At 39.8% G+C, this 25,348-nt stretch overlaps 1 protein-coding gene across 4 annotated transcripts; it reads left to right on the top strand.

Moving 5' to 3' along the window:
* The first annotated feature begins 1 nt into the window (after position 1).
* Positions 2-24,247, top strand: CPSF2 (cleavage and polyadenylation specific factor 2). 4 transcript variants are annotated; one of them, XM_089522411.1, is made up of 15 exons: positions 2-122; positions 2,257-2,440; positions 3,064-3,223; positions 3,319-3,424; positions 4,845-4,974; positions 7,536-7,651; positions 9,300-9,487; positions 9,911-10,201; positions 11,553-11,653; positions 12,854-13,054; positions 13,640-13,792; positions 16,514-16,739; positions 18,491-18,793; positions 21,322-21,456; positions 21,546-24,247. In XM_089522411.1, the coding sequence occupies exons 2-15, from the start codon at positions 2,292-2,294 to the stop codon at positions 21,636-21,638; spliced, it is 2,352 nt and encodes a 783-aa protein (XP_089378537.1). In that variant the 5' UTR covers positions 2-122; positions 2,257-2,291; the 3' UTR covers positions 21,639-24,247. The 4 variants fall into 4 exon arrangements, with proteins under 4 accessions (XP_089378537.1, XP_089378540.1, XP_089378538.1 ...); XM_089522414.1 differs by having other exon boundaries at positions 2,260-2,440; XM_089522412.1 differs by lacking the exon at positions 2-122 and adding an exon at positions 149-280.
* Positions 24,248-25,348: the final 1,101 nt, after the last annotated feature.

A 25,348-nucleotide genomic window follows, 5' to 3' on the forward strand; every position in this document is an offset into this window, starting at 1 on the left:
GACCTAAAATGGCGGCGCCTGAAGGGAGGCTGGAGAGGGGCTTAGCATGGCTGTCTTCCCTTCCCCAGTCCGGGCCCCAGTAGATTCAGGGGCTGGGGATTAAGCAGGGGCTGTGATTACAGGTAAGGCAGGAAACTATGGGCAAGGAGCAGCAGCAGCAGCAGGAGGGGTTCGCCTCCGCTTTCCCTTCCTGCGCCTCCTGACATGACTCCTCACAGCATGGAGCAACCCCCGCCCTGAGTCTCAGGGGGAGAGCGCAGGCAAAAGGCAGGAATGTCAGGTACTGCACTGAGGGCGGAAAAATGAAATGCACAGATACAGGATTATGGGGGACACCTGGCTGAATGAAACTACGTGTGAAAGGGATCTAGGAGTCCAAGTAGACCACAAGTTGAACATGAGTCAACAGTGTGATGCGGCAGCTAACAAGGCCAATGCGATTTTAGGCTGCATCAATAGCAGTATAGTGTCTAGATTAGGGCTGGAGCGTGGCTTTGGTGCGACTTCTGGACTCTTAGGACACATGCATCATTGAAACACCATACCTCCACTGTGACTCAAAGCAGCTTTATTTTGGCTGTCTGTAACAGGCCTGTATTCTACTCTGGTCAGGCCCCACCTAGAATATTGTGTCCAGTTCTGGGCACCACAATTCAAAAAGGACATTGAGAAACTGGAGCATGTCCAAAGGAGGGCGACTAAAATGGTGAAAGGTCTGGAAACCTTGCCCTATGAGGAACGCCTCAGGGAGCTGGGGATGTTTAGCCTGGAGAAGAGAAGGTTAAGAGGTGATATGATAGCTCTGTTTAAATATTTGAAGGGATGTCATATTGAGGAGGGAGCAAGCTTGTTTTCTGCTGCTCCAGAGAACAGGACCCGGAACAATGGATGCAAGCTGCAGGAAAAGAGATTCCACCTCAACATTAGGAAGAACTTCCCGACAGTAAGGGCTGTTCGACAGTGGAACACACTCCCTCGGAGTGTAGTGGAGTCTCCTTCCTTGGAGGTCTTTAAGCAGAGGCTGGATGGCCATCTGTCAGGGATGCTTTGACTGAGAGTTCCTGCATGGCAGAATGGGGTTGGACTGGGTGGCCCTTGTGCTCTCTTCCAGCTCTATGATTCTATCAACTGCTGGGTTAGGTTGGTTAAGAGGATTTGGGGGGGGGGGGGAGTGTGCTGCTTTTTGCCTCACTTGGAGGGTGGTGCACCAAGACTCCCTTGATGTCACAAAATGGGGGCAAAATCTTTAATCTGATTGTTTTTGTGTGCCTTCAAGTCATTTTCAATGTATGGCGACCCTAAGGCAATTAATGGGGGTTTCTCAGATAAGGGAGACTCAATCTGTAATATCGAGCCCTAGACAGTGTGCCTCAATTTGGGACAATTTGGGATTAGAAAGGAGGTGGGCCCTTTCCTTACGTAGGGGATCCGTTCCAGACACACACACACCCCTGCGTAAGGGAAATTCAGCATGTGCTGGGGCCCCATTAGAAGTAATGTGGCTCATGGGCGCGCACCCCACTACTTCTTCCAGGGCATGTCAGGGCTTTTTCCAGTGTGTGTGTGGTGCCCAGATATGACGTGGGTGCACTGTATGATGCTAAGTGGTAGTCGATTGGGATCTTAAATCCTTGCTGTGGTTATAATTCCCCTTCCTGAAAATGCCCCCTCATCACTGTCCCATAGGAATACACCCTGATGTATGTTATTGTAAACCTTGGGTTTTAAAGTGAATTAGTTTTGTGGTGAAGACCTTTATAATACAATGGCTACTACAAATCAGAAGTGAAAGTTTCCAATATTCCTTTGCCCATACCAAGGAAGAAATGGAGTCCAATGCAGCTAAAGCCTGTTTACACCTGGAATGATCATTTGAATTTTCCTATGCCTCTTAATGAATGCTTACCTGTCTTGTATTTCATGCAGAGGTTATGTTCTGACCTTGTTTTAGATGTTCCCGAATACTGTACTGTACTTTGCCCCAGAAACAGGAATGGCAATTGTTCATAAATTTTATATGGAAGAAAGTAGTGCAGACCAAACCTGATTCCTGATGACCCAGGCCAATTAGAAGTGATTTCCGTTTCTGTCTCTGTAGGCCCACTCAGGTGTGTTTAGTGCTTATATGTTGTGTGATATTAATAGATGGACAATACAAGATTTTCATGTTTCTAGGGATTGGTGCAGTTTAGGAACACAGTGGCATAAAATTAAATGTCTTCTGTTGGTTGTAAAACACATGTAATTCTCTTACAGTAGCAACTTTTAGTGAGCACATTTGAAAAGGTACCATGACATCAATTATCAAGTTAACCACCCTCTCAGGGGTGCAAGAAGAATCAGCTCTCTGTTATTTACTTCAAGTAGATGAGTTTCGCTTCCTATTGGATTGTGGCTGGGATGAGAATTTTTCTATGGACATCATTGATTCCCTGAGGAAGTAAGTAGCATCTGACCTTAACTGAAGTTCTGCTTCTCTGGAAATAACTTGGAAGCATTTCTAAATATTGCATGTTTGACATAGGCTCTGAGTGTGTGTGTGTGTGCCTTCAAGAAATGAATTTCTTAGGATTTTCTTAGGTAAGGAATACTCTGAGTGGTTTGCCAGTTCCTTCCTCTGAAATATAGCCTACAGAACCTGGCATTTGTTGGTGGTCTCCTGTCCAAATACTAATCAGGGCTGACCCTGATTGGCTTTCACGATCAGGCAGGATCTGGTGCCTTTAGGGCATTTAGGCCCTGACATAGAGTAGACATAGTGACATGGTGCCTTAGTGGTTAAGATGCCGACTCTGACAATTGCAAGATCGACAGGTTAGCAATTCGAGGCCCAAGTGCCACATGACGGAGTGAGCTCTGTCACTAGAGAGCACTAGTCCTAGCTTCTGCCAACCTAGCAGTTCAAAAGCATGTAAAAGTGCACATAACATAGATAAATAGCTACCACTTTGTTGGGAAGGTAACAGCTTTCCACACGAGCACTGGGAAATAGGGAAATAGTTTGATTTTTCAAATGGCAGAATGGTTTGAAATTCTCCTTTCATGTTTGATTTTCTTTTACAGACATGTTCATCAGGTTGATGCAGTACTTCTTTCACACCCGGATCCTTTACATCTAGGTGCACTTCCATATGCAGTAGGAAAGATGGGTTTGAATTGTGCTATTTATGCAACCATTCCAGTGTACAAAATGGGCCAGATGTTCATGTATGATCTCTACCAGGTATAGTTTGCATAAAGTTTACTTTTTTATATCTATTAGTTAAGCTGTGCGTGAATGGAATCTAAAAATACTTTCATGTTCTTTTTGTTGATTAGTCACGGCACAATACAGAAGACTTCACTTTGTTTACCCTGGATGATGTGGATGCAGCTTTTGATAAAATACAACAATTAAAATTTTCTCAGATTGTCAACTTGAAAGGTGAAAAAGAACTTTTTTAAAAGTGATGGTTTATATGGGATTTGTATCTTTGTGGGGATTTGCTAGAAACACATTTCTGAAAGCTTGTAAAATAGCTCCAGATGCTTATTTTTGCTTCTTTTGTTTAAATTCCTGAAAATGTATATTTGTTTTCTTAAGTTATTGTTAACAAACTACTGTGAAGAAATGTCATTTTTTTCTTTAGCTTTGTTTCTGCGATTCATTGATAAGTCATCACTATGTGATATTGTTTGAATTACGGTAGGTGCTTCCTAAGGATTTTGTTGACTTTCTATTCAGCAGCCTCCAAGGACCATACTTAGTATTAAGCAAATACTGAGAGTATATGTCTTCTAGCAAGTTTGGAATGACACTGTCATGTGGTTTCATAGATTGGAATTATACTGTCATGTGATTTCATAGATTGAAATTACATTGTCATATGGGCTTCATAGTTTATGAACTGCTGGAGGGAGAAAATTGCAGTTAATTTAACTTTTATTTATTTTCAGCTTTCTCTTTAATTAAAAAAGCTTGTGGAGCAGGTTAAAGATCAATTTTTAAAAGCTAGTACAGATTTACCTCAGTTAAAAATATATGTGTTCCTGGGTATTACTTCTGTAACAGAATGTTTGGTGCCAGAGGCAGAAATAACATGGAAAGTACAGGTTCTCCTTATATGCTTATGTATTCTGGATTGTCATGTATAGCCTCCTCTCTGTGTTGGGAAAAAAGAGGAGCAAAGGAGGGACTAAAAAGCAAACCTTATTACCAGTTTTTTAAGTTACGGCATTTTTATACGGGCAAATAGGAATTTAAACACTTCAGGGACAGAAAGCACTCTTAAGTTCAGAAACCATTTACTGTGAATAGATCTCGACCATTTCTGTACATTTTAGTGGGAATCCGGAAAATGCTACAAAGTGAGGTGCGTTACAGATGCGCTGAAGGGGCGTCCTAGGTTTAGGAAGGGGCGTGGTAGGGTTGAGAAGGGGCGTCACTTCCTGACGCCCCTCAACCCTAGTACGCACCGAGTCTGTACAAAATGGCAGCACCCGTCCACATGGGGGGTGCCATTTTGACATCGCGGATGCATAACGGCAGAAGTGACGCTGCGAGTGCGCAACTAGTGCCTCGCGGCGCCACTTCCGGGGCCCATTTCGGCGCTTCTTTCTGGCTGTGCCCAGGAACCGCGTGGTTTGGCCGCTGCGGTTCCCAGACGCAGCAACCGGTGGCGGCGGCAGACCGCCTGTTTTGGGCAGTCTGTAACACACCTGAGTTACTTGCAAAAATCAGTTTAATATATACCTTCTTTGGAGGCAGTTGGAGTGCTGGTGCCTTGTTTTAAGTGCTTTGATAATAAAACAGATTACAGGAAACTTTGCGTGTCATTGTCTAAAATACTCCTTTTTTCTCTTAGGGAAAGGACATGGTTTGTCCATAACACCATTACCGGCAGGCCATATGATAGGTGGTACAATTTGGAAGATAGTCAAAGATGGAGAAGAAGAAATAGTTTATGCGGTAGACTTCAACCACAAGAGGGAGATGTGAGTACCTAATGGTTGCTAATTTCCTGTTATTATTGCTTAGTACTTTTGATTTCAAAGAATACCTAGTCTTGAATTTACTATAGTCACAGAAGTTATTAGGCTTATGCTTGCCTGCATTAGTTACACATAGATCCTAATTGGCCTGAAAGAGGAAAACTGATTCATTTCTAATTTACTAATGCTTCTTGTCCAGTCATGTGGAAAATGTTTTTATTCGCCATATATTATGAGTAGCTATTTACACATCTAAATTAATAGCCAAAATGTAGCAAATGTCAAGGATTTGTATGAGCACTGATTACAATTTGAGAGCAAAGGTAGCTGAACAAATAACTGCCCTATTTGAATGACAAAACTCGAAGGTTAAAAAGCATTTTGAAATGCAGTACAGTAAGTTCTACTGTAATGAATCATGTACAATGTGAATTGACAATTACACGATTAGTTAATAGAGGAATACTATTTGTAGAACATTTACTTTTAATTGGCTATAGAATGATTCTGTCTTGAGCATTCAAAACCGGTGCCTTTCTGCATCTCACCTGTTAAGAGGCAATCCCCTCTTCTCTCATTTTAGCAATTTAGTTTGTCACCCCTTTGGGTTTCAGAAGTGAGAGACTGAAGTGGATGGAAGGCATGGGAGGGAGCATTTGCAACCCAGGAATGAGATTTTAAGATGAGACAGCAGTGAATGGGGTAGATGGAAAAAGGGGTGGGAACATTTACAAGGACAAGATTTTAATCTGGGACAGGCATGAGTAAGGTGGATACCAAGTGGGGGATGGAGTGTTTGGGAGAGATGAAATTTTAAGTCCTGACCTGAGTGATGTGGATGGAAGGAGAGGGACGGAGTATTTGCAAGTCAGAGATGGATTTTAGTTGGACTGAAATGAGGTAAGGATGAGGAGGGAGCACATTATGTATAGACTGAGATACTTTAATCTTTGTACGCTGCTTTGATTGTCCCGACAAAAACTGGGATGGAAACAAAAGGTTTATTATTATTTGCAAGCAAGGGATGAAATTTTAAGCTGGGACAGGACTGAGGCAAATGGAAGGGGGGTGGGAGTGTTTGAAAGGGATGAGGTTTTAAGATGGGAGAGGAATGAGTGAGGTGGATGGCAGGATGAGGTGGGGACATTTGCGAGGGATGAAAATTTAAAGCTAGGACAGGAATGAGTGAGGGGGAGAGAGCATTTACACAGCATTTGACAGCCACAGCAAGGTCAGGCTTGTCTATTCCAGGACACAACAAGCATTATTAGCTGTTTAAAGTACAGTATTAGGGATCTCACCACTTTTCAGGGGGGACTCCAGAGACTTGAGGGGGGCTGTACTTTGCAAATACTTATCCTCATGTTTTTCAATGGTAAAAGTCACAATTTTTGCTTATAATTAAAATTTATTCATTATAATTTGTGGCAAATCAAATAAATATTTTTGCTACCAGTAATATTTTTGATGGTGCACAGTGACTCAGTGCTTAAGATGCTGATTGACGATTGCAAGATCGGCAGTTCAAAGCCCAAGTGCTGTGTGATGGAGTGAGCTCCAGTCACTAGTCCCATATTCTGCCAATTTAGCAGTTCAAAAGCATGTAAAAGTGCAGGTAGATAAATAAGTACCACTTTAGTGGGAAGGTAGCAATGTTCTGTGCAGTCATTCTGGCCACATGATCACAGAGTTATTTTTGATAATACTGGCTCTTTGGCTTAGTAATGGAGATGAAACCACCTCCGGCAATCGGAGGCAACTTGACAACCTTTTATCAAAGTGGAAACCTTTACCTTTGATATTTTTTGAGATCTGCATTCAATCCCATTTTCCCTGTTATTTTTAAAGCACAATTTTCTGTAACAGACTTCTTAAGGAAGGCAACCATTGAATTATAACAGAACTTTCAGTATGACTTCAAAAACATTTGCCATCTAGTTATAGTTCTTTTAACATTTGCCATCTATAGTTCACTTTTAAGTGAAAATACTAAAATACTTTGACCTGTATGCTAGTAGTCATGCTGGTTCTACTCCCTATTGTACTTTTCATGACATTCTTTAGTGATCCACATGACATTTCTATTCTGATACTTCAAAAACATCTTAGCAGAAAGGCTCAGATAGTTGCAAAATTTGGGATAAGGTGCGGGTTTTGTTGCAAAACAGGATGTGATAAATAACAGGACGTTTGCCATGTGGGAGCACATATAAAAATGGCTTCCTATATGAATATGATAGATAATATAACTTTGTGGTAACTTCTTTCACAACTACTTTTGTGTAAGTTGATCTCTCATTATCCTTTTTGCTCCCAGACCTCTCTCTGAGGCAGAACAATTTCTGCTTGTATAACTCTAAGTTATTATGTGCGTTGGCAAATAACATTTTTAAAATACAGGTGAGAGTATAATAAAATTAGTCATGTTATAATAGAAATGTACTTGTTATGGGAACTGAGAAACTGTGAAAATCAGGCAAATAGACTCCTGGTATATTTCTGCTACTTTAGTTGGCTTTCTTAACAAGAGCACTGAAATTGTTTGATGTGACTTCTTTTTGCAGCCATTTAAATGGATGTTCCCTGGAAATGTTAAGTAGGCCTTCCTTGCTTATCACTGATTCCTTTAATGCTACCTATGTACAACCAAGAAGGAAGCAAAGAGATGAACAACTGCTGAGTATGTATTTTGTTTTAACACATGAAGTAGCAATAATTGAGTGGGGAGTGGTGTAATGGAATTTCTGTTTATCACCATTTTCCACTTTTCACTTGCTCTTTCTAGTCTTTTCGTCCCCACTCTTCACTTTTTGTTTCTTGCTAGTCTTTGTCTTTCTTCTTTTTATGGCTTGGTTAACTTTTTCCTCTACACACTTTGCTCCCCACATTTTACCAGACAGCAGTACAGTCAGCCCTCTGTATCCACGGACTTTCCATCCATGGATTCAGGCATCCTTGAATGGCAAGCCCTGTTTTCCCCAATAGTGGCGCATGCACATGCCTGCGCTGCCATCAGAGATAGCCCCCATTGTCCCCAGTGGCAGCACATGCCCATGCCCCATTAAGTCCTATTGTCCCTATGGCGGTGTGGCCATATGCACACACCGCCATTGGGGATAGCGGAACTTCAGCAACTATGGATTCTGGTGTTCACAGGAATGTCCAGAACAGATCCTCTGCTGACACCAATGGCCAGCTGTACTTTCTCTTTTTGAGCTGTTTGAAGAGTTAGTTTGTCAATCCTGGTTATGGAAGGTCTGGCAGCTAGTATCTGAAGATAGTATAGTAGGCAAGAAAGAGATTTTAATTAATCCCAATTTAGCCATTAAAAAACAAAATCTTTTTCAGCAGGCCTTCCCACACTGATCTCCTAGAGTAGGATTACCGCACACCCAAAAAAGTATCCCGCTACCACTGTTATTTTAAAATGTGTTTTACTATTGTTCTGTTTTAATGCATAGTTTTATTTATTTTAATTCAGGATGGGAGAGGGTTGGGGTATTGAGGGGATATTTTCAATACTTGTTTATATAAATTGTATTTGATTTCTGTTGTTACCCACCTTGATCCTCCAGAAGAGGTGAGATATAAGTAACTATTATTATTATTATTATTATTATTAAAATTACCCTGCACCCTGTGTCCCCTTAATATCCATTTCAGGTGTCTCGTTTTCATGGTTCTAGAGCTGTGGCAGAAGCATAAACATTCTATTATTATTACTAATACTTTTTAACATTATTACATTATACTATTATGTTTATTATAAGATTTTGGACCCTAGAGAAAAGTAGATATAATAATTTTATTGGTTTGGGTAATCCCTCTGCCCATGGAGGGTACAACTATTCTACAACATCAGTGTGTTCAAAGTTGTTGTGGCCATTGTACCACATTTGGCTGACAAGCTGCTCTGTAGGCTGGTCCTCAGATAGAAGACAAGTCTTCCACTAGGGCTGTACCCAGCATAGTTGGACCTACAAGCTTTGTTAACATTGCATTTGAGAGCTTAGATAACTGCCACACCAGAAGGAGGCAAAAGGTAGGATTCTGTGGAAGAAAGGTCGATATATGTTATGTAATTAAAGTGTAATTTGGAGATAGGTCTTTAGTGCTCTAAACCACTGTATGCCACAAGCAGATTACAACCTAACACTTGAGCAAATGGGAATCTCCCTCTGATTAGTCAACATTAATTAAAAATTAATTTTAAAAGGCAAGTACTTGTAGTTTTTTGTGGGTTTTTCGGGCTATGTGGCCATGTTCTAGCAGAGTTTCTTCTTCCAAGTACTTGTACATTAAATGTCTGATTGTTTTCTTGTTTTCAGCGAATGTCCTGGAAACACTTAGAGGTGATGGAAATGTCCTAATAGCTGTGGACACTGCAGGCAGAGTTTTGGAACTTGCCCAGCTGCTTGATCAAATATGGAGGACAAAAGATGCCGGCTTAGGTGTCTACTCTTTAGCCCTTTTAAATAATGTCAGCTACAATGTTGTGGAGTTCTCGAAATCACAGGTTTGTTTTGATAGTAGACCATGCTTATAACTACATTAGATCTTTGGTGTTTTACAGGGGAATAATTGTACTGTGCTACTAGGCACTTGAACTTCACTCTTGTAGAGCAGGAACTTGCAGTGTTATAATTCGGTGAGCGTACAATCCAAACAGGAAGGTCATTGGTAATTTAGGGCTAGAAATTCTCACTTACAACATAAAGAGTTTGGAAAGCCAGTTGAAATATAGAATACTTAACCATATGGTATGACTTAATATTATGAAAGTTCTTATGTTAATGAGTGAAATGTATGCACTGTGTGCACTATTATCATACACCAAAAATGTGTATGATAAATTAAGATTTATTTTGCTAATAGGTTATTGCAACTTGATACTAAATGTTTTATGATGACCTGCCAATTTTCCCTCTCCCATTTTAAGGTAGAATGGATGAGTGACAAGTTGATGAGATGCTTTGAAGATAAGAGGAACAATCCTTTCCAGTTTCGTCATCTATCTCTCTGTCATGGACTTGCAGATTTGGCTCGAGTTCCTAGTCCCAAAGTAGTTCTTGCCAGTCAGCCAGATCTGGACTGTGGATTTTCAAGAGATCTCTTTATACAATGGTGTCAGGACCCCAAAAACTCTATTATTTTGACATATAGAACCACTCCCGGGACTCTGGCACGATTTCTAATAGATAACCCTTCTGAAAAAGTTATAGACATAGAGGTAAACAAAACATATCTCTTTAGTTACTCTTATATAAGAGCAATACATTTGTGCATTTGGGTAGGTGATATTCTGTTAAACATGCCCTTTCATTCTTTACTCTGCTTCAAATAACAGATTCCTACATTAATAGAAATAGTAAGTACATTTCTATACCACTTATCAGTGCACCTAAGCACTAACTAAGTGGTTTACAATGTGTAAGCTAATTGCCCACAACAAGTTGGGTACTCATTTTAGTGACCTCAGAAGGATGCCAGCCTGAGTTAATCCTGGAACCCCTGGCTGGGATTGAACTCACAACCTATGGCTTGTGAGTGAGTGGCTGTAGTACAGGCATTTAACCAGTGTGCCACTAGGGCTCCTTCAACTAATAATGAACTACTTCAAGAATACATTTTTGTATGTCACAGTATATATTGGTATTCATACGTGCCTTCAAGTCACCTGTTGACTGATGGCAACCCCATGAATTTAAAAGGGTTTTCTTAGGCAAGAAATACTTAGAGGTAGTTTTGCCAGTTCTTTTGGCATGCAGCAAATCTTGGGTAGTCTTGACTCCACAGTGTATGCCTGAGTAATATACATATTTGTAAATGTGTCTGGCATGTGCATATATTATATTTTGTATGCACATGAAGTATTCCTTTGTACATGTAAAATAGGTTTGAAAGAGTTTTAGAGGCTTCCCATAAATTTAAGTTCTAAAAACATTACAATAAAACTGTTAAAATCTCATCTAAAACCAATATAAAATTACAGACATTAAAACTACACTAAAATCATGATAACCACCCTATATAACAAATAGCCAAGCCACCCCATGATTATACATTAAAAGCCTGCTTGAATAATGGTGTTTTTTGCTTGCCGACAAAAGGCAAACAAGGAAGGGGCCAGGCTTGCTCCTCATGGAAGGGCATTCCAGAGGGCAGGAGCAGCCACTAAGAAGGCTCTCTCTTTTGTCCTCACCAGCCGAGCCTGTGATGGTGGTGGGACCGAGAGAAAGCCTTCTGAATATTTTAGGGCTCTAGTTGGTTCATATGGGGAGAAAAGGTCACTCAAATAATTGGACCTAAGCTGTGTAGGGCATACAAAAATATAAGTTTATTTCCATTCAGTGTTAGGCTAATTACTTTATTACAAAGATCAGCTGTTAGATTCCACTGAAGATTAAACTTTATCAGATGTGGGATTGTGAATTGGGAACCTGACATGTTGATATTTTTTTCGTGTGTGTGTGTGTGTGTGTGTGTGTGTGTGTATATATATATATATATATAATGCTGGTTTCCTATTAAAATTACTGAGAAATCATCAGTCGTTTCTTATATTTGTTTATTTATTTTAGTTGAGGAAAAGGGTCAAACTTGAAGGAAAGGAACTTGAAGAGTACCTGGAGAAGGAGAAACTTAAAAAAGAGGCAGCTAAAAAATTAGAACAGTCAAAAGAGTGAGTATGTATGCATATAAATCACACATGTGTTCTTGGAAGTTGTCTGAGGCAGCCTTTTAGTAAATACTGCCACTGTTACTTCATAGGAAATTATCGCACACAGAAAAACTGGCAGAAGAGACTCAGGATCTAAAAGACAAAAATGGGTCTTATCGCATTTACCCGTGCCTGGGCTGTAGGCAGCCCGTATCCCCCGGGCCCGTTCTTGAAAAAGCAGCGGGAGAAGTCTGGGTTATAGACGAGCTCCCCGGGTGGATACGGGCTGACTACAGCCCCAGGACAGGTAAATGTCTTTTAGACCTCATGTCTCTTCCTTCAATTTTTCTGTGTGTGATAATCTCCAATATTCCTGTAGCACCAGGACTGCTAAAAAGAATTTGTGACTTAATGTCTGTGTTAACTTGAATGAAGAGTCAGCAGTGTTATTATACAGTGTAAGTGTATTACTTTCCATTGTCCTTTCCATATGGTTCAGAACAGCAGATCCAGTGAACTATCTCTGAGCGCTCATTAGTGCTGCATTGTTCAAGAGAAATGCAAAAACAGGGATCCAAAATGTGCAGCAGGCTGGAGCAATTTCCCTCTAAGGACAGGTTAGAGCAGCTGAGGTTGTTTGGTGAAGAAAAGCAGTGTGTCAAAGGGGACATGATAAAGCTATTTAAATAGATGTGGTATGAAGAAATTGAACAGAGAGCTTTTATCTCCATCTCTCAATACTTGGAGTCATCTATTGAAGTGGAATGGTGGGAAATTAAGGACAGAACTTTTGAAGTTTCGCTTGGCTAAACACAGTTAAACTGTGGAATTTGCTCCCTTGGTTGCAGTTTACATTATTTTCAACAGGGATTAGGCATTTTCATTAAGGATGGGGTTATCAGTGGCTGTTAGTCATGATATGGATACACCTTCCTGGATCAGTTTGCTGGAAAATAACTCTGTGAGAGGTCTTTTCCCCCTCATATCCTGCTTCTGGGTTTCCAGTATGCATCTTGCTGGCAATTGTGGGAAACAGGATGTTGAACTGAATAAACCTTTGGTATGCTCCATCTGAACATTTCTAAGTGATGGTGGGTCCAATGTCAGATGGGAGAACAGTGGGACCACTTGGAGTATTGTAAAGAAACATTAGGCTAGAATCATTTACTTTTGTTTTTCTGCTTCTATATATAAATGTTCCATTTTGGACTTCCATTTTAGAGCTGACATTGATTCCAGTGATGAAAGTGATGCAGAAGAGGACATTGATCAACCATCTGTTCATAAAACTAAACATGATTTGATGATGAAAGGGGAAGGTAACCGGAAAGGAAGCTTCTTCAAACAGGCCAAAAAGTCTTATCCTATGTTTCCAGCTCCAGAAGAGAGAATTAAATGGGATGAATATGGAGAGATTATCAAGTATGTGGAAGAGAAGAAAGGGGATATTATTCTAGCACATATAATTAGCCTCTTACACTTAAAGGCAGAGGTTAAACATTGGCCCGAAGCTTTTTCCAGCAGCTTTGGGCTGCCTTTGGCAGTCTTAGAGGAGCTTCCGGCCACTTTGGGGGCATACATCTGAACGCCACACCCTGAAGCGGCTGGAAGCTGCTTCTTTTGGCCTGTCTCAGGCCGTTGTCTGTCTTCATTTTAAAAAATCATGTTTTTCTAGCATATTTTGGTATACATCTATCAAAATGGCTTGTAGCCTTCTGTGCCTGTCCACCCTGCTGCCCCAAATTCCATTTTGGAGTGTGAGGGTCTCTTCAGAGCAAATGGGAGAGATAAATGGGAGGAGAGACAGAGGGGAGGTTCCATTGTATAGATTTTGGAATGTTGTATTTTTGAGCGTCAAACATGCGTTCCTGGATTTGAGTCAGTGTTTTTTAAAATGTCACATTGCTAAGTAAATAAAGGGATATATTGGTGTGTACTTTGTCTGCCTTTCCACCACACATTTTTTGATAGTGTCTTAATTTGTATTAATAATCCTCTCTTGCTTAGACCTGAAGATTTCCTTGTTCCAGAATTGCAGGCAACAGAGGAAGAAAAAAACAAGTTAGAATCAGGGCTTACAAATGGAGAAGAACCTATGGACCAGGATTTATCAGATGTTCCTACCAAATGCATTTCAGCAACAGAATCAATGGAAATAAAGTAGGTGCACTAAAACTGGTGGCAGCTGGAGGGCACTGTTGGCAACTAAGAGTAATTATGCTTAGTTCATTGCAAACTATCACTTTCCCCACCAATTGAGACTGCCTGATAACTCCAAATGCAGTATTAAAATCATGCTGTACGGACCTTTCATACTGAGAAAAATTATGTAATCATTGTTTCCTTATTGTTCTTTTTAAATATATAAACCTACAGCTTGATTCCCATCCCCTCATCTGCCTTTCAGTTGACCAAGAACATAATTATATTGTCTGGATTAAGCCTCAGTTCGTTCACCCTCAACCAGTTTATTACTGATAGCAGGCATTGGAGTTTTCCCTCCGTGTATATAGGATCAAAGAATCATATGTTAAACTCTCTGTGTTTTTATATATATAGTAAACAGAAGGAGGAGCAAAACAGGCCTGAGGGACACCACAGGTCAACAATCAGGTTGTTTTACAGGAATTTCCCCAGCACCTCCTTTTGAGTGCATCCCTTTTGGGAAGGACTGGATCCAGTGTCCCAACCTGGAGAAAAAACCCCAGGATACCATTGTTGATAGTATTGAGATGCAGCAGACCAATAGGGGTTTACTCCTCCCATTATCCACCAAGATAACCAAAGTCATTTCTGTCCTATAGCCAGCCTCAGGATTGAAACTAATCTAGATGGTTTGTGGGCAGTTGTGGGAGGCCATGGGGCAGCATTAGTTCCCTGGGAGACCTTAGAGAGTCACATACTCGCACCATACCCCTAGCATAAAGGGGAAGGGACCCCCCGATAACCTCCAGGGGGTGCATCTCCCTTACCTGGACCATTTTAAGCCAAGAGGAGGACATTTAAAACAATTTTTGTACCTAAAAGAGCCCCGTGTAGGGCCAAAAATATGGTGAAAGTGCCCTTATACCTCACAGAGGGCTTTTAGAAACAATGTTTATTATTATTATTATTATTATTATTATTATTATTATTATTTCCCACCTCTCCCTGCGGATTGAGGAGGGATTACAGCAGCAAAACAATTCCATATAAACGACAATCGTACTATTCACTAAAATAACTGATTATCAACTAACATTCACACAATCAGATCAGAAGTGGAGTATTTAAGATCTCTTATAAAAGATCAGATGGATAGGCCTGCCGAAAGAGGTCCATCTTTAGTTGCTTGAAGGCATCTAAGGTGGTGATAAGACAGATCTCCTCCGGCAAGCTGTTCCACAATCTGGGGGCCACGGCAGTGAATGTTCTGCAAGTTGTTGTTGTTAGCCTGGTTTTTGAGTACTCGAATAGGTTCTTTCCAGATGTTCTGAGAGTGTGGGGCAGATTGTGTAGGGAGAGGTGTTCCCTCAAGTAACTTAGGCCCAAGTTCCTGGGGTTGCATGTGGCCTGTGGGCTGCACTTTGTTCACCCCTGATCTAGACAATCTCTTTAATCCAGGAACTCTTAAGCCTGGGAGGCCACCACATGCCCCAAACTCTTGCCTAAAAAAGGGATTTTGGAGACTGACTAGTAATTATCCAATATAGTAGGATTCAGGGAGAGCTTCTTAGTAAGCAGAATAGAACCTTGCCTTACTGCAGCAAGGCATTCATCTTTTTAAATATTGCATTGAATTTAATACTTTTTTAAGGAGGGGAGGGTACCAGGGATTTTATATGTTTTGTATTTTTAACTTTGTTAGCCGCCCCGATTGTTCTCAGAGGGGTGGGATACAAATAAATTTTATTAGTATTATTATTATTTAATGTTATCTCTCTCCTTACACATTTGGACAATCCCCCTTTGACTTTTTATGAGACAGGAAGGATATGGGTATAACACATTTGTGGTGGCTTTCACTTCAAGGATCCTATCCACATTCTCAGGTTGCACAAATTAAAACATATCCAGTAACACAAGGTAATTCTGGAGGGGGGAATCAGGGCTTTTTTGTTAATTATTTTAAGTCTCCACAAATAATGAAAACAGAAAATAGCAGTGCCCAATAACTTGTTTTGTTTCATAATAAAAAACAAGTTAGTTGTTCTCCTTCATTTTATGTCATTAACCTATTGTTAATCCATACAAATACATGTCCTCTTACAGCTAGTAATAGTAACAACAGGATCTGTAAGTGAGGAATGTATATCCAACAATTCTTCAAAAGTTCAAATATTATTTCTATCACATCTTAAAGATGTATGTAGGTTTAGATTGGCAAAAGGAAGGTGTCTGAATAGTGCATAATTGCTATAAAATTCATGAGAAACTGTCTTAGGGCCTGAACAGACAGGCCGAAATAAAGCTGCTTCGGGTCACTTTGGAGGTATGCTGTTTAAATGACATTCGCATCTTAAGAGGCCAGAAGCTGCACCAAAGCTGCGTTCCAGTCCTTAGGACTGGAACGTGGCTTTGGCATAGCTTTCGGATTCTTAGGACGCACACATCATTTAAACAGCATCCCTCCAAAGTGACCGAAAGCAGCTTTATTTTGGGCCCCTAGGCTAATATTATCAGCTACAGAGTCTTATTTCAGTTGAATGTGGTTGAATCATTATTGCCTTGTCATGATAGCCTTTTGGCTGAAGAGCAGGGTATAAGTAAGTAAGTAAGTAAGTAAGTAATAATAATAATAATAATAATGGGCTTGGATTCTCTGTCTTGCATTTAAACTAGTCAGTAACAAATTCAATAAATAAATCATTGAGTAAACTTTCTCCTTACATCAAATTTTAGAGCTCGTGTTACATATATAGACTATGAAGGTCGATCAGATGGGGACTCCATTAAAAAAATCATTAATCAGATGAAGCCACGGCAATTGGTCATCGTCCATGGACCACCTGAAGCCAGTCAGGATCTTGCAGAGTCCTGTAGAGCTTTTGGTGGAAAGGATATCAAAGTTTACATGCCCAAACTGCATGAAACTGTAGATGCAACCAGTGAGACTCACATATACCAGGTAAGATTGTAGAATTGGGTAAAAAAGGTTTGACAATTATATAGCTAATAAACAGGGGGTTTAAAGCTGTATTACAAACTTTTCTGAGGTGCTTGTCCTCTCATGATAACCCTCCAAAGACTTTTGCATCCACTGACTATATTCTCTTCAAGGAAAGATGATCTACCATATTGTAAGTCAGCCTCATATTTAAGTCAAAGGCAGGTTTGGGGCCAAAATTAGGGATTTTGATATGACCTTTGGATAAGTCGACAGTAAATTTTAGGTGTATGTAACAAGGATGTAAAAGATGAAGCAAAGGAAAACAATGCCAAAGAACTTACAGAATTCCAGCAGGCATAACTACACTCTTACCTCGGGATACGAATGCGCCGGGATACGAAATTTTCGGGTTACGAAAAAAAAAAAAATATTTCCGGGTTACGAAGGTTATTCCGGGTTACGAATAACCTTTTGGTGCTTTTCGGCGCTATTTCGCACCAAATCGCGGCTTCTCTCCATTAGCGCCTATGGCTTTCTCGGCTTACGAAGACTTCCGGGTTACGAAAATGGCGGCGGAACGGATTAATTTCGTAACCCGAGGTAAGAGTGTATTTGTGCTCACTCTAAAGGCTGGATGGATTGTGGCTGTATAATGTGTGGGGGATGCAACCAGGCACAGACTTAAGAAAGTGCACACACATAAAAATATACTATATAATAATATAAATAAATAAGGAATGTATTTATTAAATAATAAAAAATAATAAAGCTCCTACCGCAAAACTAGTCTGCTGGGGGCATGAATAAATCTGATAACTTATCTTGTTCCCATATCTCTTTTCCAATCTTAACTCCCATTTATGTATCCATTGGCATTTTTTTGAACCTGCATGAAAGTATATACAATGGTCTCTCCACCTTTGCTGGGATTAAGGACACAAGATCCCAATGAAAGTGGAAAAACCACAAATAATAAAACACTATGTTGTGGTTTTTTTACCTGAAAGAACACCTTTCAAGGAATCTCTAGGTCCTCCAATACAATTTTAGGGTCACCATTCACCAAACATTCACCATAGAATTCTACTGGAGGACCTACAAATGCCTAGAGAAGTGTTCTCTCTAGGAATTTCCAGGTCCCGCAGTGTGACTTCTATCAAAAGTTGGCCATAGAGTCATGCCGGTGGACCTAGAAATTCCTAGAGAGAACATTTATTGAATCTGTGAATAATCAAATGTCCAAAAGTCAAAGCCGCAAATGGGGAGGGATGGCTGTGTTGTTGTGAACATTTCTGTTAATTACATTTTTTGCATTTGATTGGCCGACTACCCCAAAGATTTATGATTTTGCTAATATTGATAAGCAACTGCACAGTGTAATGTTTTAGGATGTGAACTAAACTGTAAATGTAATAAATTTCTCTCCCATCCTAATTTATACAGACATCTGGTTGATCAAATATGTCTGCTTGCAGGACGGTCACCCTGACAGACTGCAGAAAGCATAAATTCTATTTCAGTAATTCATGTTATTACTCAGGGTCTTTTTAGTCCTACTTCTCCAGCTGTTTCATTGGTTACCTGGGCCTTTCAGTCTTCACAGTAGTTCCATGGCATACTATCCTTTATAGTCTGTTTCTAACATTGTTGTATCCATAAAGCTCTTCCACTGATTTAATGCTTGTTGAAATATAGATGTTGAACACATGGAATGGTCTTTTTCATCTTTCTTTCTTTCTTTCTTTCTTTCTTTTAAACTTGTGGATCAGGTTAGGTTAAAAGATTCCCTTGTCAGTTCTCTTCAGTTTTGCAAAGCTAAAGATGCTGAACTGGCATGGATAGATGGAGTCCTAGACATGCGGGTTTCAAAAGTGGACACTGGAGTGATTTTGGAAGAAGGGGAACTGAGAGATGATGGAGAAGACACGGAAATGCAAGTGGATGCTTCCTCTTCAGATTCCAGTACTGTAGCACAGCAAAAGGCCATAAAGAGCCTCTTTGGAGATGATGACAAAGAAATATGTGAGGAGAGTGAGATCATCCCTACTTTGGAGCCCTTGCCTCCAAATGAGGTAGGTGAACTTCATTTGTTCTTCAGATAAGTTTGTATTGCTTTGGAATTTGTGTCTTGTCTTGAAAGGAAATTATATAGTTTTCAGTGTTGGAATCAAGATTTGTCTTTTTGACAGAGGCGGGGTAAAAATAAAGCTTTTGTTATTATTATTTAAAAAATCCTGTGTATGCAAATCTTTGTCTTGCATAATTAAAATTGGCAAGATTTAGCTTGATTCACATGCATTTCATATGTGAAAGAAACTTTTCTATTTATCTGAGGCAAGCATGGTGAGCTTTTCCCTTTAAAATGGAAATGAGTCAAAAAATTTACCTCACGTTTGGCATTGCCTCTCCATCTTAAATTTTCTGCTGGTGGAATAGGAGAATCCAGAGGAAACAAAAGTACAGGTTATACCCTTTCCTAACTGCAGCTCCTTGAACGCCTCCCCAAATGTGAAGTTGAAGGCTTTCATGGCCAGAATCCATAGTTTTTTGTGGGTTTTTCGGGCTATGTGGCCATGTTCTAGAAGAGTTTATTTCTGGGTTTCACCAGCATCTATGGCTGGCATCTTCAGAAAATGCATTCTCTGAAGATGCCAGCCACAGATACTGGTGAAACGTCAGGAATAAACTCTTCTAGAACATGGCCATATAGCCCAAAAAAACAACAAAAAACTTCCCAATCCCAGAGGACTGAAAACCTTTCTAGTTTTTCAGTAGTGTAGAGAGCTGCATCACAGAGGGAAGGATAAGAAATTCCTGTTTCACTTGTATTGCAGTGTCACAGCATTGGATATACGCTGCAGGGAACAAATAGCTTCCTTGTTGCAACAACTCCATTGGCTGCCAGTCTGTTTTCAGGCACAATTCAGAGTGCTGGTGATGACCTATAAAGCCCTATATGGCTTGCATCCAGGTAGTTGGAAAGACCATATCTTGGTTTATGAGCCCTTTAGAGTGCCATGATTTTCTGGAGAGGCCCTTCTCTGTGTCCCAGAACTTTCTTAGGCTTGTTGTTGAGAAAAAAAGGAATGGGCCTTTTTTAGTGGCAGCTACTAAACTGGAACTCCCTCCATAGTAAGATTAAGATGGCTCTTACTCTCTTTCCACTAGCAAATAATATATTGTTATGCCATCAGGCTTTCAGTAGCTGACTGGAATTGGTTTTTCAGTGTCCAGTGTTGTTTCATGGTTTGTATGTAGTCTTTTAATACATGTTAATGATTTTAACTTTTATATTTATACTTTTATTGAAGTTTTTGTATAGTTTTAATTTGCATTGTTTTAAATGTGTTCTTAGCTACCTCGAGACTCATTATTATAAGCAATATAGCAATAGCAAGTATATTTATATACCACTTATCAGTAAACTAGCACTCCCTAAGCAATTTACAGTGTGTAAACCAATTGCCCCAACAAGTTGGGTACTCAGTTTACCAACTCACGAAAGGAAGGAATGCTGAATCGACCTTGGAACCCTCCTCTAGGATCAAACTTACAGCGTTGTGGCCGCAGTACCAACATTTAACCACTGCGCCACCAGAGCACCTTATTGGGAGAAAGGCAGGATATAAATGAATAAAATAATAGTAGTAATAATGCTAATGCTAATGTTAAGAAGATGAAGCAGCAGCAGCAGCTCTTGATTAAAGTTTGCCAGGATAGTTGAAAACAAAAATGGCCATGCCGATTGAATGTGGCACACTGGCCACCCCTAAGTACTTATTTATCAAAGATGTGAAATAGAGTACTCTCCATATTACAAGTTACAGTTCTGAAAACAGAACTCAAGTCTTCTAATTGACATTGCTATAAAGTATCTAAATGAAGTTTTTAGCCTTGTCCATTTTCCACATGTTGCAATAAAGCTTTATAGTTAATTCTCTTCAAGTCATTCCCGACTCATGGGGACCCTATGGATGAGATATCTTGAAGACATCTCCACTACTCTGCTTAGGTACTGCAGATTCAGGCCTCTGGCCTCCCTGACTGAGTCTGTCCACCTGGCATGAGGTCTTCCTCTCTTTCACCTACCCTGTACCTTTTTTAAAACATTGTTGTCTTTTATAATCAGTTGTGTCTTCTCATAATACAGCCAAGTTTGATCACCTTGGCCTGCAGGGAGAGTTCTGACTTGATCTGTTCAAGAACTCAGTTATTTGACTTTTCAGCTGTCCACAGTATCCTCATCATTCTTCTCCAGTATCACATCTCAAATGAGTTGATTTTCTTTCCATTGGATTTCTTCACTGGCCAGCTCTCACATCATTTTGTAGTGATGAGGAGTATAATTGTTTGTAAAATAAAATGGCTTGTAAATATAATAAGCGGTAAAGCTTATGGAAGGCTAATTTTCAGTGAGCTTTGCCTTGTGATGGCAGCACAAAAATATAATTGCTAATGGAATTGTGTTATCACATTTCTGCCTTCCTTATATCTTTGCCTTCGATCTTGTTACAAAGCTAATTTGATGTTAGTAAGAGTATTTTCTTAACTCTCCTTATGCCTTTCCAATGGCTTCTACTTTTTATTTTCTCCACAAAAGGTTCCTGGACATCAGTCTGTCTTCATGAATGAACCAAGGTTGTCTGACTTTAAGCAGGTTCTACTGCGAGAAGGAATCCAAGCTGAATTTGTAGGAGGAGTCCTTGTATGTAACAACTTGGTAGCTGTACGCAGAGTAAGTAGACTCTCTTTCTCAGTGTTCTTTTCATGTGCCTCTTATTGTAAAACAGTACTTTAAAGTCAACATAATGTGATTTGTTGCAGACTGAAACAGGACGTATTGGATTGGAAGGCTGTCTCTGTGAAGACTTCTATAAAATTAGAGATCTTTTATATGAACAGTATGCCATTGTCTAAAGGAGAACTGTAAATATGATACATATGGACTTGATTTATTTTTATGGAATTTTTTCAGAGCACATGTGTACAAGGACCAATAATAGCCTTTACCTTCCCATTGACAGAACATAATTAGGTATACCAGAGATCAAGTAGCTCTACATAAATGTTCTGTATATTTTCCCAGTTTTATTTTTCAGTTCAATATTTTTGTTAGAAAGAACCTGTTTAACAGTATTTCACTTGCAAGTTTTTTTTTGTTTTTTTTTGTTTTTGAGGGGGACGGTTTGGAAGTGTGGTCAGTTGTTCTGAGTTGGATTCAGTCTAAGTTGCATTTAGCTCCTGTTGAACCTGATGGGGTTGAGTAATTGTTAATCTGTCTCACTGATTTCGGTGCTAAGTAAAATTCAGTCTGGATCTAGTCCTTTAAGGTTATGCTTAAAAATGCAAACTGTATTTGTCAAAAAAACAGTTTTCCTGTTTTGCTATTAAAATATTTTCTTCCAAATATTTTGTGGAGAATTTTAAATTACTGATTTGGTAAAACCAAAAGTGACAGATTTTAGATAAATGTTGTGTGAGGAAACACAACCTCCAGATGGTCTACAAACCGACCAAGAAAATCCAGCAAATGCTGCGCTCTGCGAAAGACAAGAGCGACCCACTCACAGCCGCAGGAGTTTACCACAAACCGTGCAGCGCCGGACAAGTCTACATAGGGACCACCAAACGCAGCATCCGAACACGAATCAAGGAACACGAGAGACTGCAGACTGTCAGCCAGAAAAATCAACAGTAGCAGAACACATTGTAAACCATCCTGGGCATAAAATGCTGTTTGAAAACACTGAAATTCTGGACCATGCTAATAACTATCAGAATACACAGGGAAACCATTGAAATCCACAAACACCTGGACAACTTCAACAGGAAAAAATAACCCCTTAAACAAAGTTTGGCTACCAGTCCTGAAAACCAAAATCAAGACCCAGCCCATGTAAATGAAAACCAGCCAGGGTGAAGGAAGTTTCTCAGCAGACAATGGATCATTAATTAAATAGACACCCTGTATGCCTTGCCATTCAGCAACGGATCAACACAGAGATTAACATGTAAATCACCTCCTCTCAACACAATATATATATACTCCACTCACTCCCATGCCAGCATGTTTTGTTTATTCTTTGTATTGTTTTGCTTCACCCCCACCACAAAGAATTAACATACATCCTGGTTTTGTATTTTAGGGTATAGATATTTTCAAGGTATTTAATTGTTTTTGATTAGTTTTACTAAACTAGATAGACACACAAAATTAAAGGCACCCAAAGGAAATGTGCAAATGCAGAAGTTCCTTCTTTTGAAATGAAAGTGGTATGGAGAGCTTCTGTAAGTAAACTACACAAATTCTGGAATGTGCCTTCCCTCAGTTTTCATACCTCCTTAAGGGTTAATCATGCTTTCTGTATGTTAACGTTCTCCATATAAGTTATACAGAGAGAGGTGATAAAATACAGCTTTATCTGATCTTGTGGTTTAAATTATCATTTCCATAGTCAAATATTATGTAATTATGTGATTGAAAATGTCCCAGTCCTGTCCATTTCAGTGCCTACCTATTGTGGTGATCATAGAATCATAGAGTTGGAAGAGACTGCAAGAGCCATCCAGTCCAAGCTCCTGCCATGCAGGAAATCTAAATCAAAGCACCCCCAACAGATGGCCATCCAGCCTCTGCTTAAACACATCCTAGGAAGGAGATTCCATCACATTCCATTTATTTTCTTTCCTTCCTTTTTAAAACACTTTTTAGCTTATTCCAATTACTTCTCACATTGCAAGTTTATACTGTGTGTATGTATTGTGCAGCCATTGAATTTGCTTTTACATCTGTGCGTATATATAGCTGAATGTCCTTTTGGCTTGAGTCCAGTTGTGTCATTAGCTATAGTGCTCTTCATATTTGTGCTTTGAATTGTTTCCTTATAGGGCTTTTGAGGTAAAAGACATTCAAAATGGGTTACCAGTGCCATTGTCTGCTTAATAGTAACAAGAGTTAGAGAAAGCATGACTGCTGTTTGTTTGATTTTTTATTTAAAGCATTTCTGTATTGTCACCCAGTTTTGTTTATTTAAAATATTTCTGTATCGTCTTCCAGCCCACACAGTCTCCTGAGGCAATGAACAAATAAAAACAATATAAAGATAAAAGTAGTTTTAAAATATTCTTTTAAAACTCCTAAAAGCAGTCTAAAAACAATTGTATGGTCGAGTTTTGAAACAGTTAAAACAGTAGTTTCAAACATTGAATGCCATGCGGAAGAGCACTGTTTTGGCTGCCACTGGAAGCTTAAAAGAGATGGGTCATCCTAACCTCCTTGGGTAGGGAGTTCCCCAGTGAAGGTACTGCTACAGAGAAAGCCCTGTTACGAATATCCACCTACCTAACTTCATGAGGTGTTGGGACATGCAACAGGGTCTCCTCTGAATATTTTAGATTACTGACAGACTTATATGGGAGGAGGCAGTCTTTCAGATATCTCAACAGCAGGACCTTGAATTGAGCTTGGAAGCTTCTTGCAGGACCAGTGTTATACAGTCTGTAAAAGGCACATCTGACACCAGTCTGGCTGCTCATTTTATACTAGCTGCACCTTCTAAACACTTTTCAAGGGCAGCCCCACATAGAGCACATTACAGTAGTCTAAGTGGGAGGTAACTGAGGCAAGAACCACTGTGGCCAGATCTGCCTTGCATAAGAATGAGCACAGCTGGTATACCAGCCAAAGCTGAGTAAAGGTGCTCCTGACTACCACATAAACCTAACTTTCCAGGAAAAGCGCTTGGTCCAAGAGCCCTGTCCCCAAAAGCTATGAACGTGATCTTTCAGAAGGAGAGCAATGTCATCCAGAGCAGGCTGTAGTCCCAATCCCAGCGTAGTTTTCCTACTGGCCAGCAGCACTTCTGCCTTGCCTGGGTTAAGCCTCAGTCTGTTCACCTTCATCCAGTGCTTTATTACATCCAGGTAATGATTCATTACTACCAGAGCTTTCTTTGCATCATTTGTTAAGGGGAGTTGAAGCTGGGTATCATCAGCATACTGATGATACCCAACCCCAAAACTCCAAATGACCTCTCCCACCAGCTTCATATAGATGTTGAAAAGTTTTCCTGGTGTCTCCTCCCGTGTCACACCCACTACTACCACTGCCCAGTAGCTTCCTCTCACTGAGTTAAGATGTTTGGCACATGTTTTCCAGTATGAGTTGGAAGATAACTACCATTGGTAATGCTGTCATCAACATATCTTCTTGTCTCATGGACAGGTAGTGCCATAGCCCCATTATGATACAGGTTCTGCCATAATTATGGTGTTGCACTGTGACTCATCTGTATGTAGATGAGCAACTACTTCAGTCATCCCTTGCTGTTGGCCAGGTTGAGAAGAACTGATAGCATTTGAGCTCAACAGTATCTGATGGATACAGGTTTCAGTCTTGTCCTAGAGTTTTTGTGATAGTTGATGGAAGAGCACTAATACACTTTTTACTTCTGCTTATAATTCTCTGAATGCAAGCCATAGAATTCTGCATTTCATTAATGTTTATTGAAAAGAAAGATACATAAATTTTATTTTGTCACTTTTGTTATATGGTTGCCAAGTTAATATAGGACTGCTGCATTTTAATAAGTTGAATGTATAGGGGGAAAATTGGCAGTTAAACTGTT

Source organism: Sceloporus occidentalis, unplaced genomic scaffold (assembly GCF_023333645.1).
Source record: "Sceloporus occidentalis isolate IW3139 unplaced genomic scaffold, rSceOcc1.0.p SCAF_4, whole genome shotgun sequence".
Lineage (NCBI taxonomy): Eukaryota > Metazoa > Chordata > Lepidosauria > Squamata > Phrynosomatidae > Sceloporus > Sceloporus occidentalis.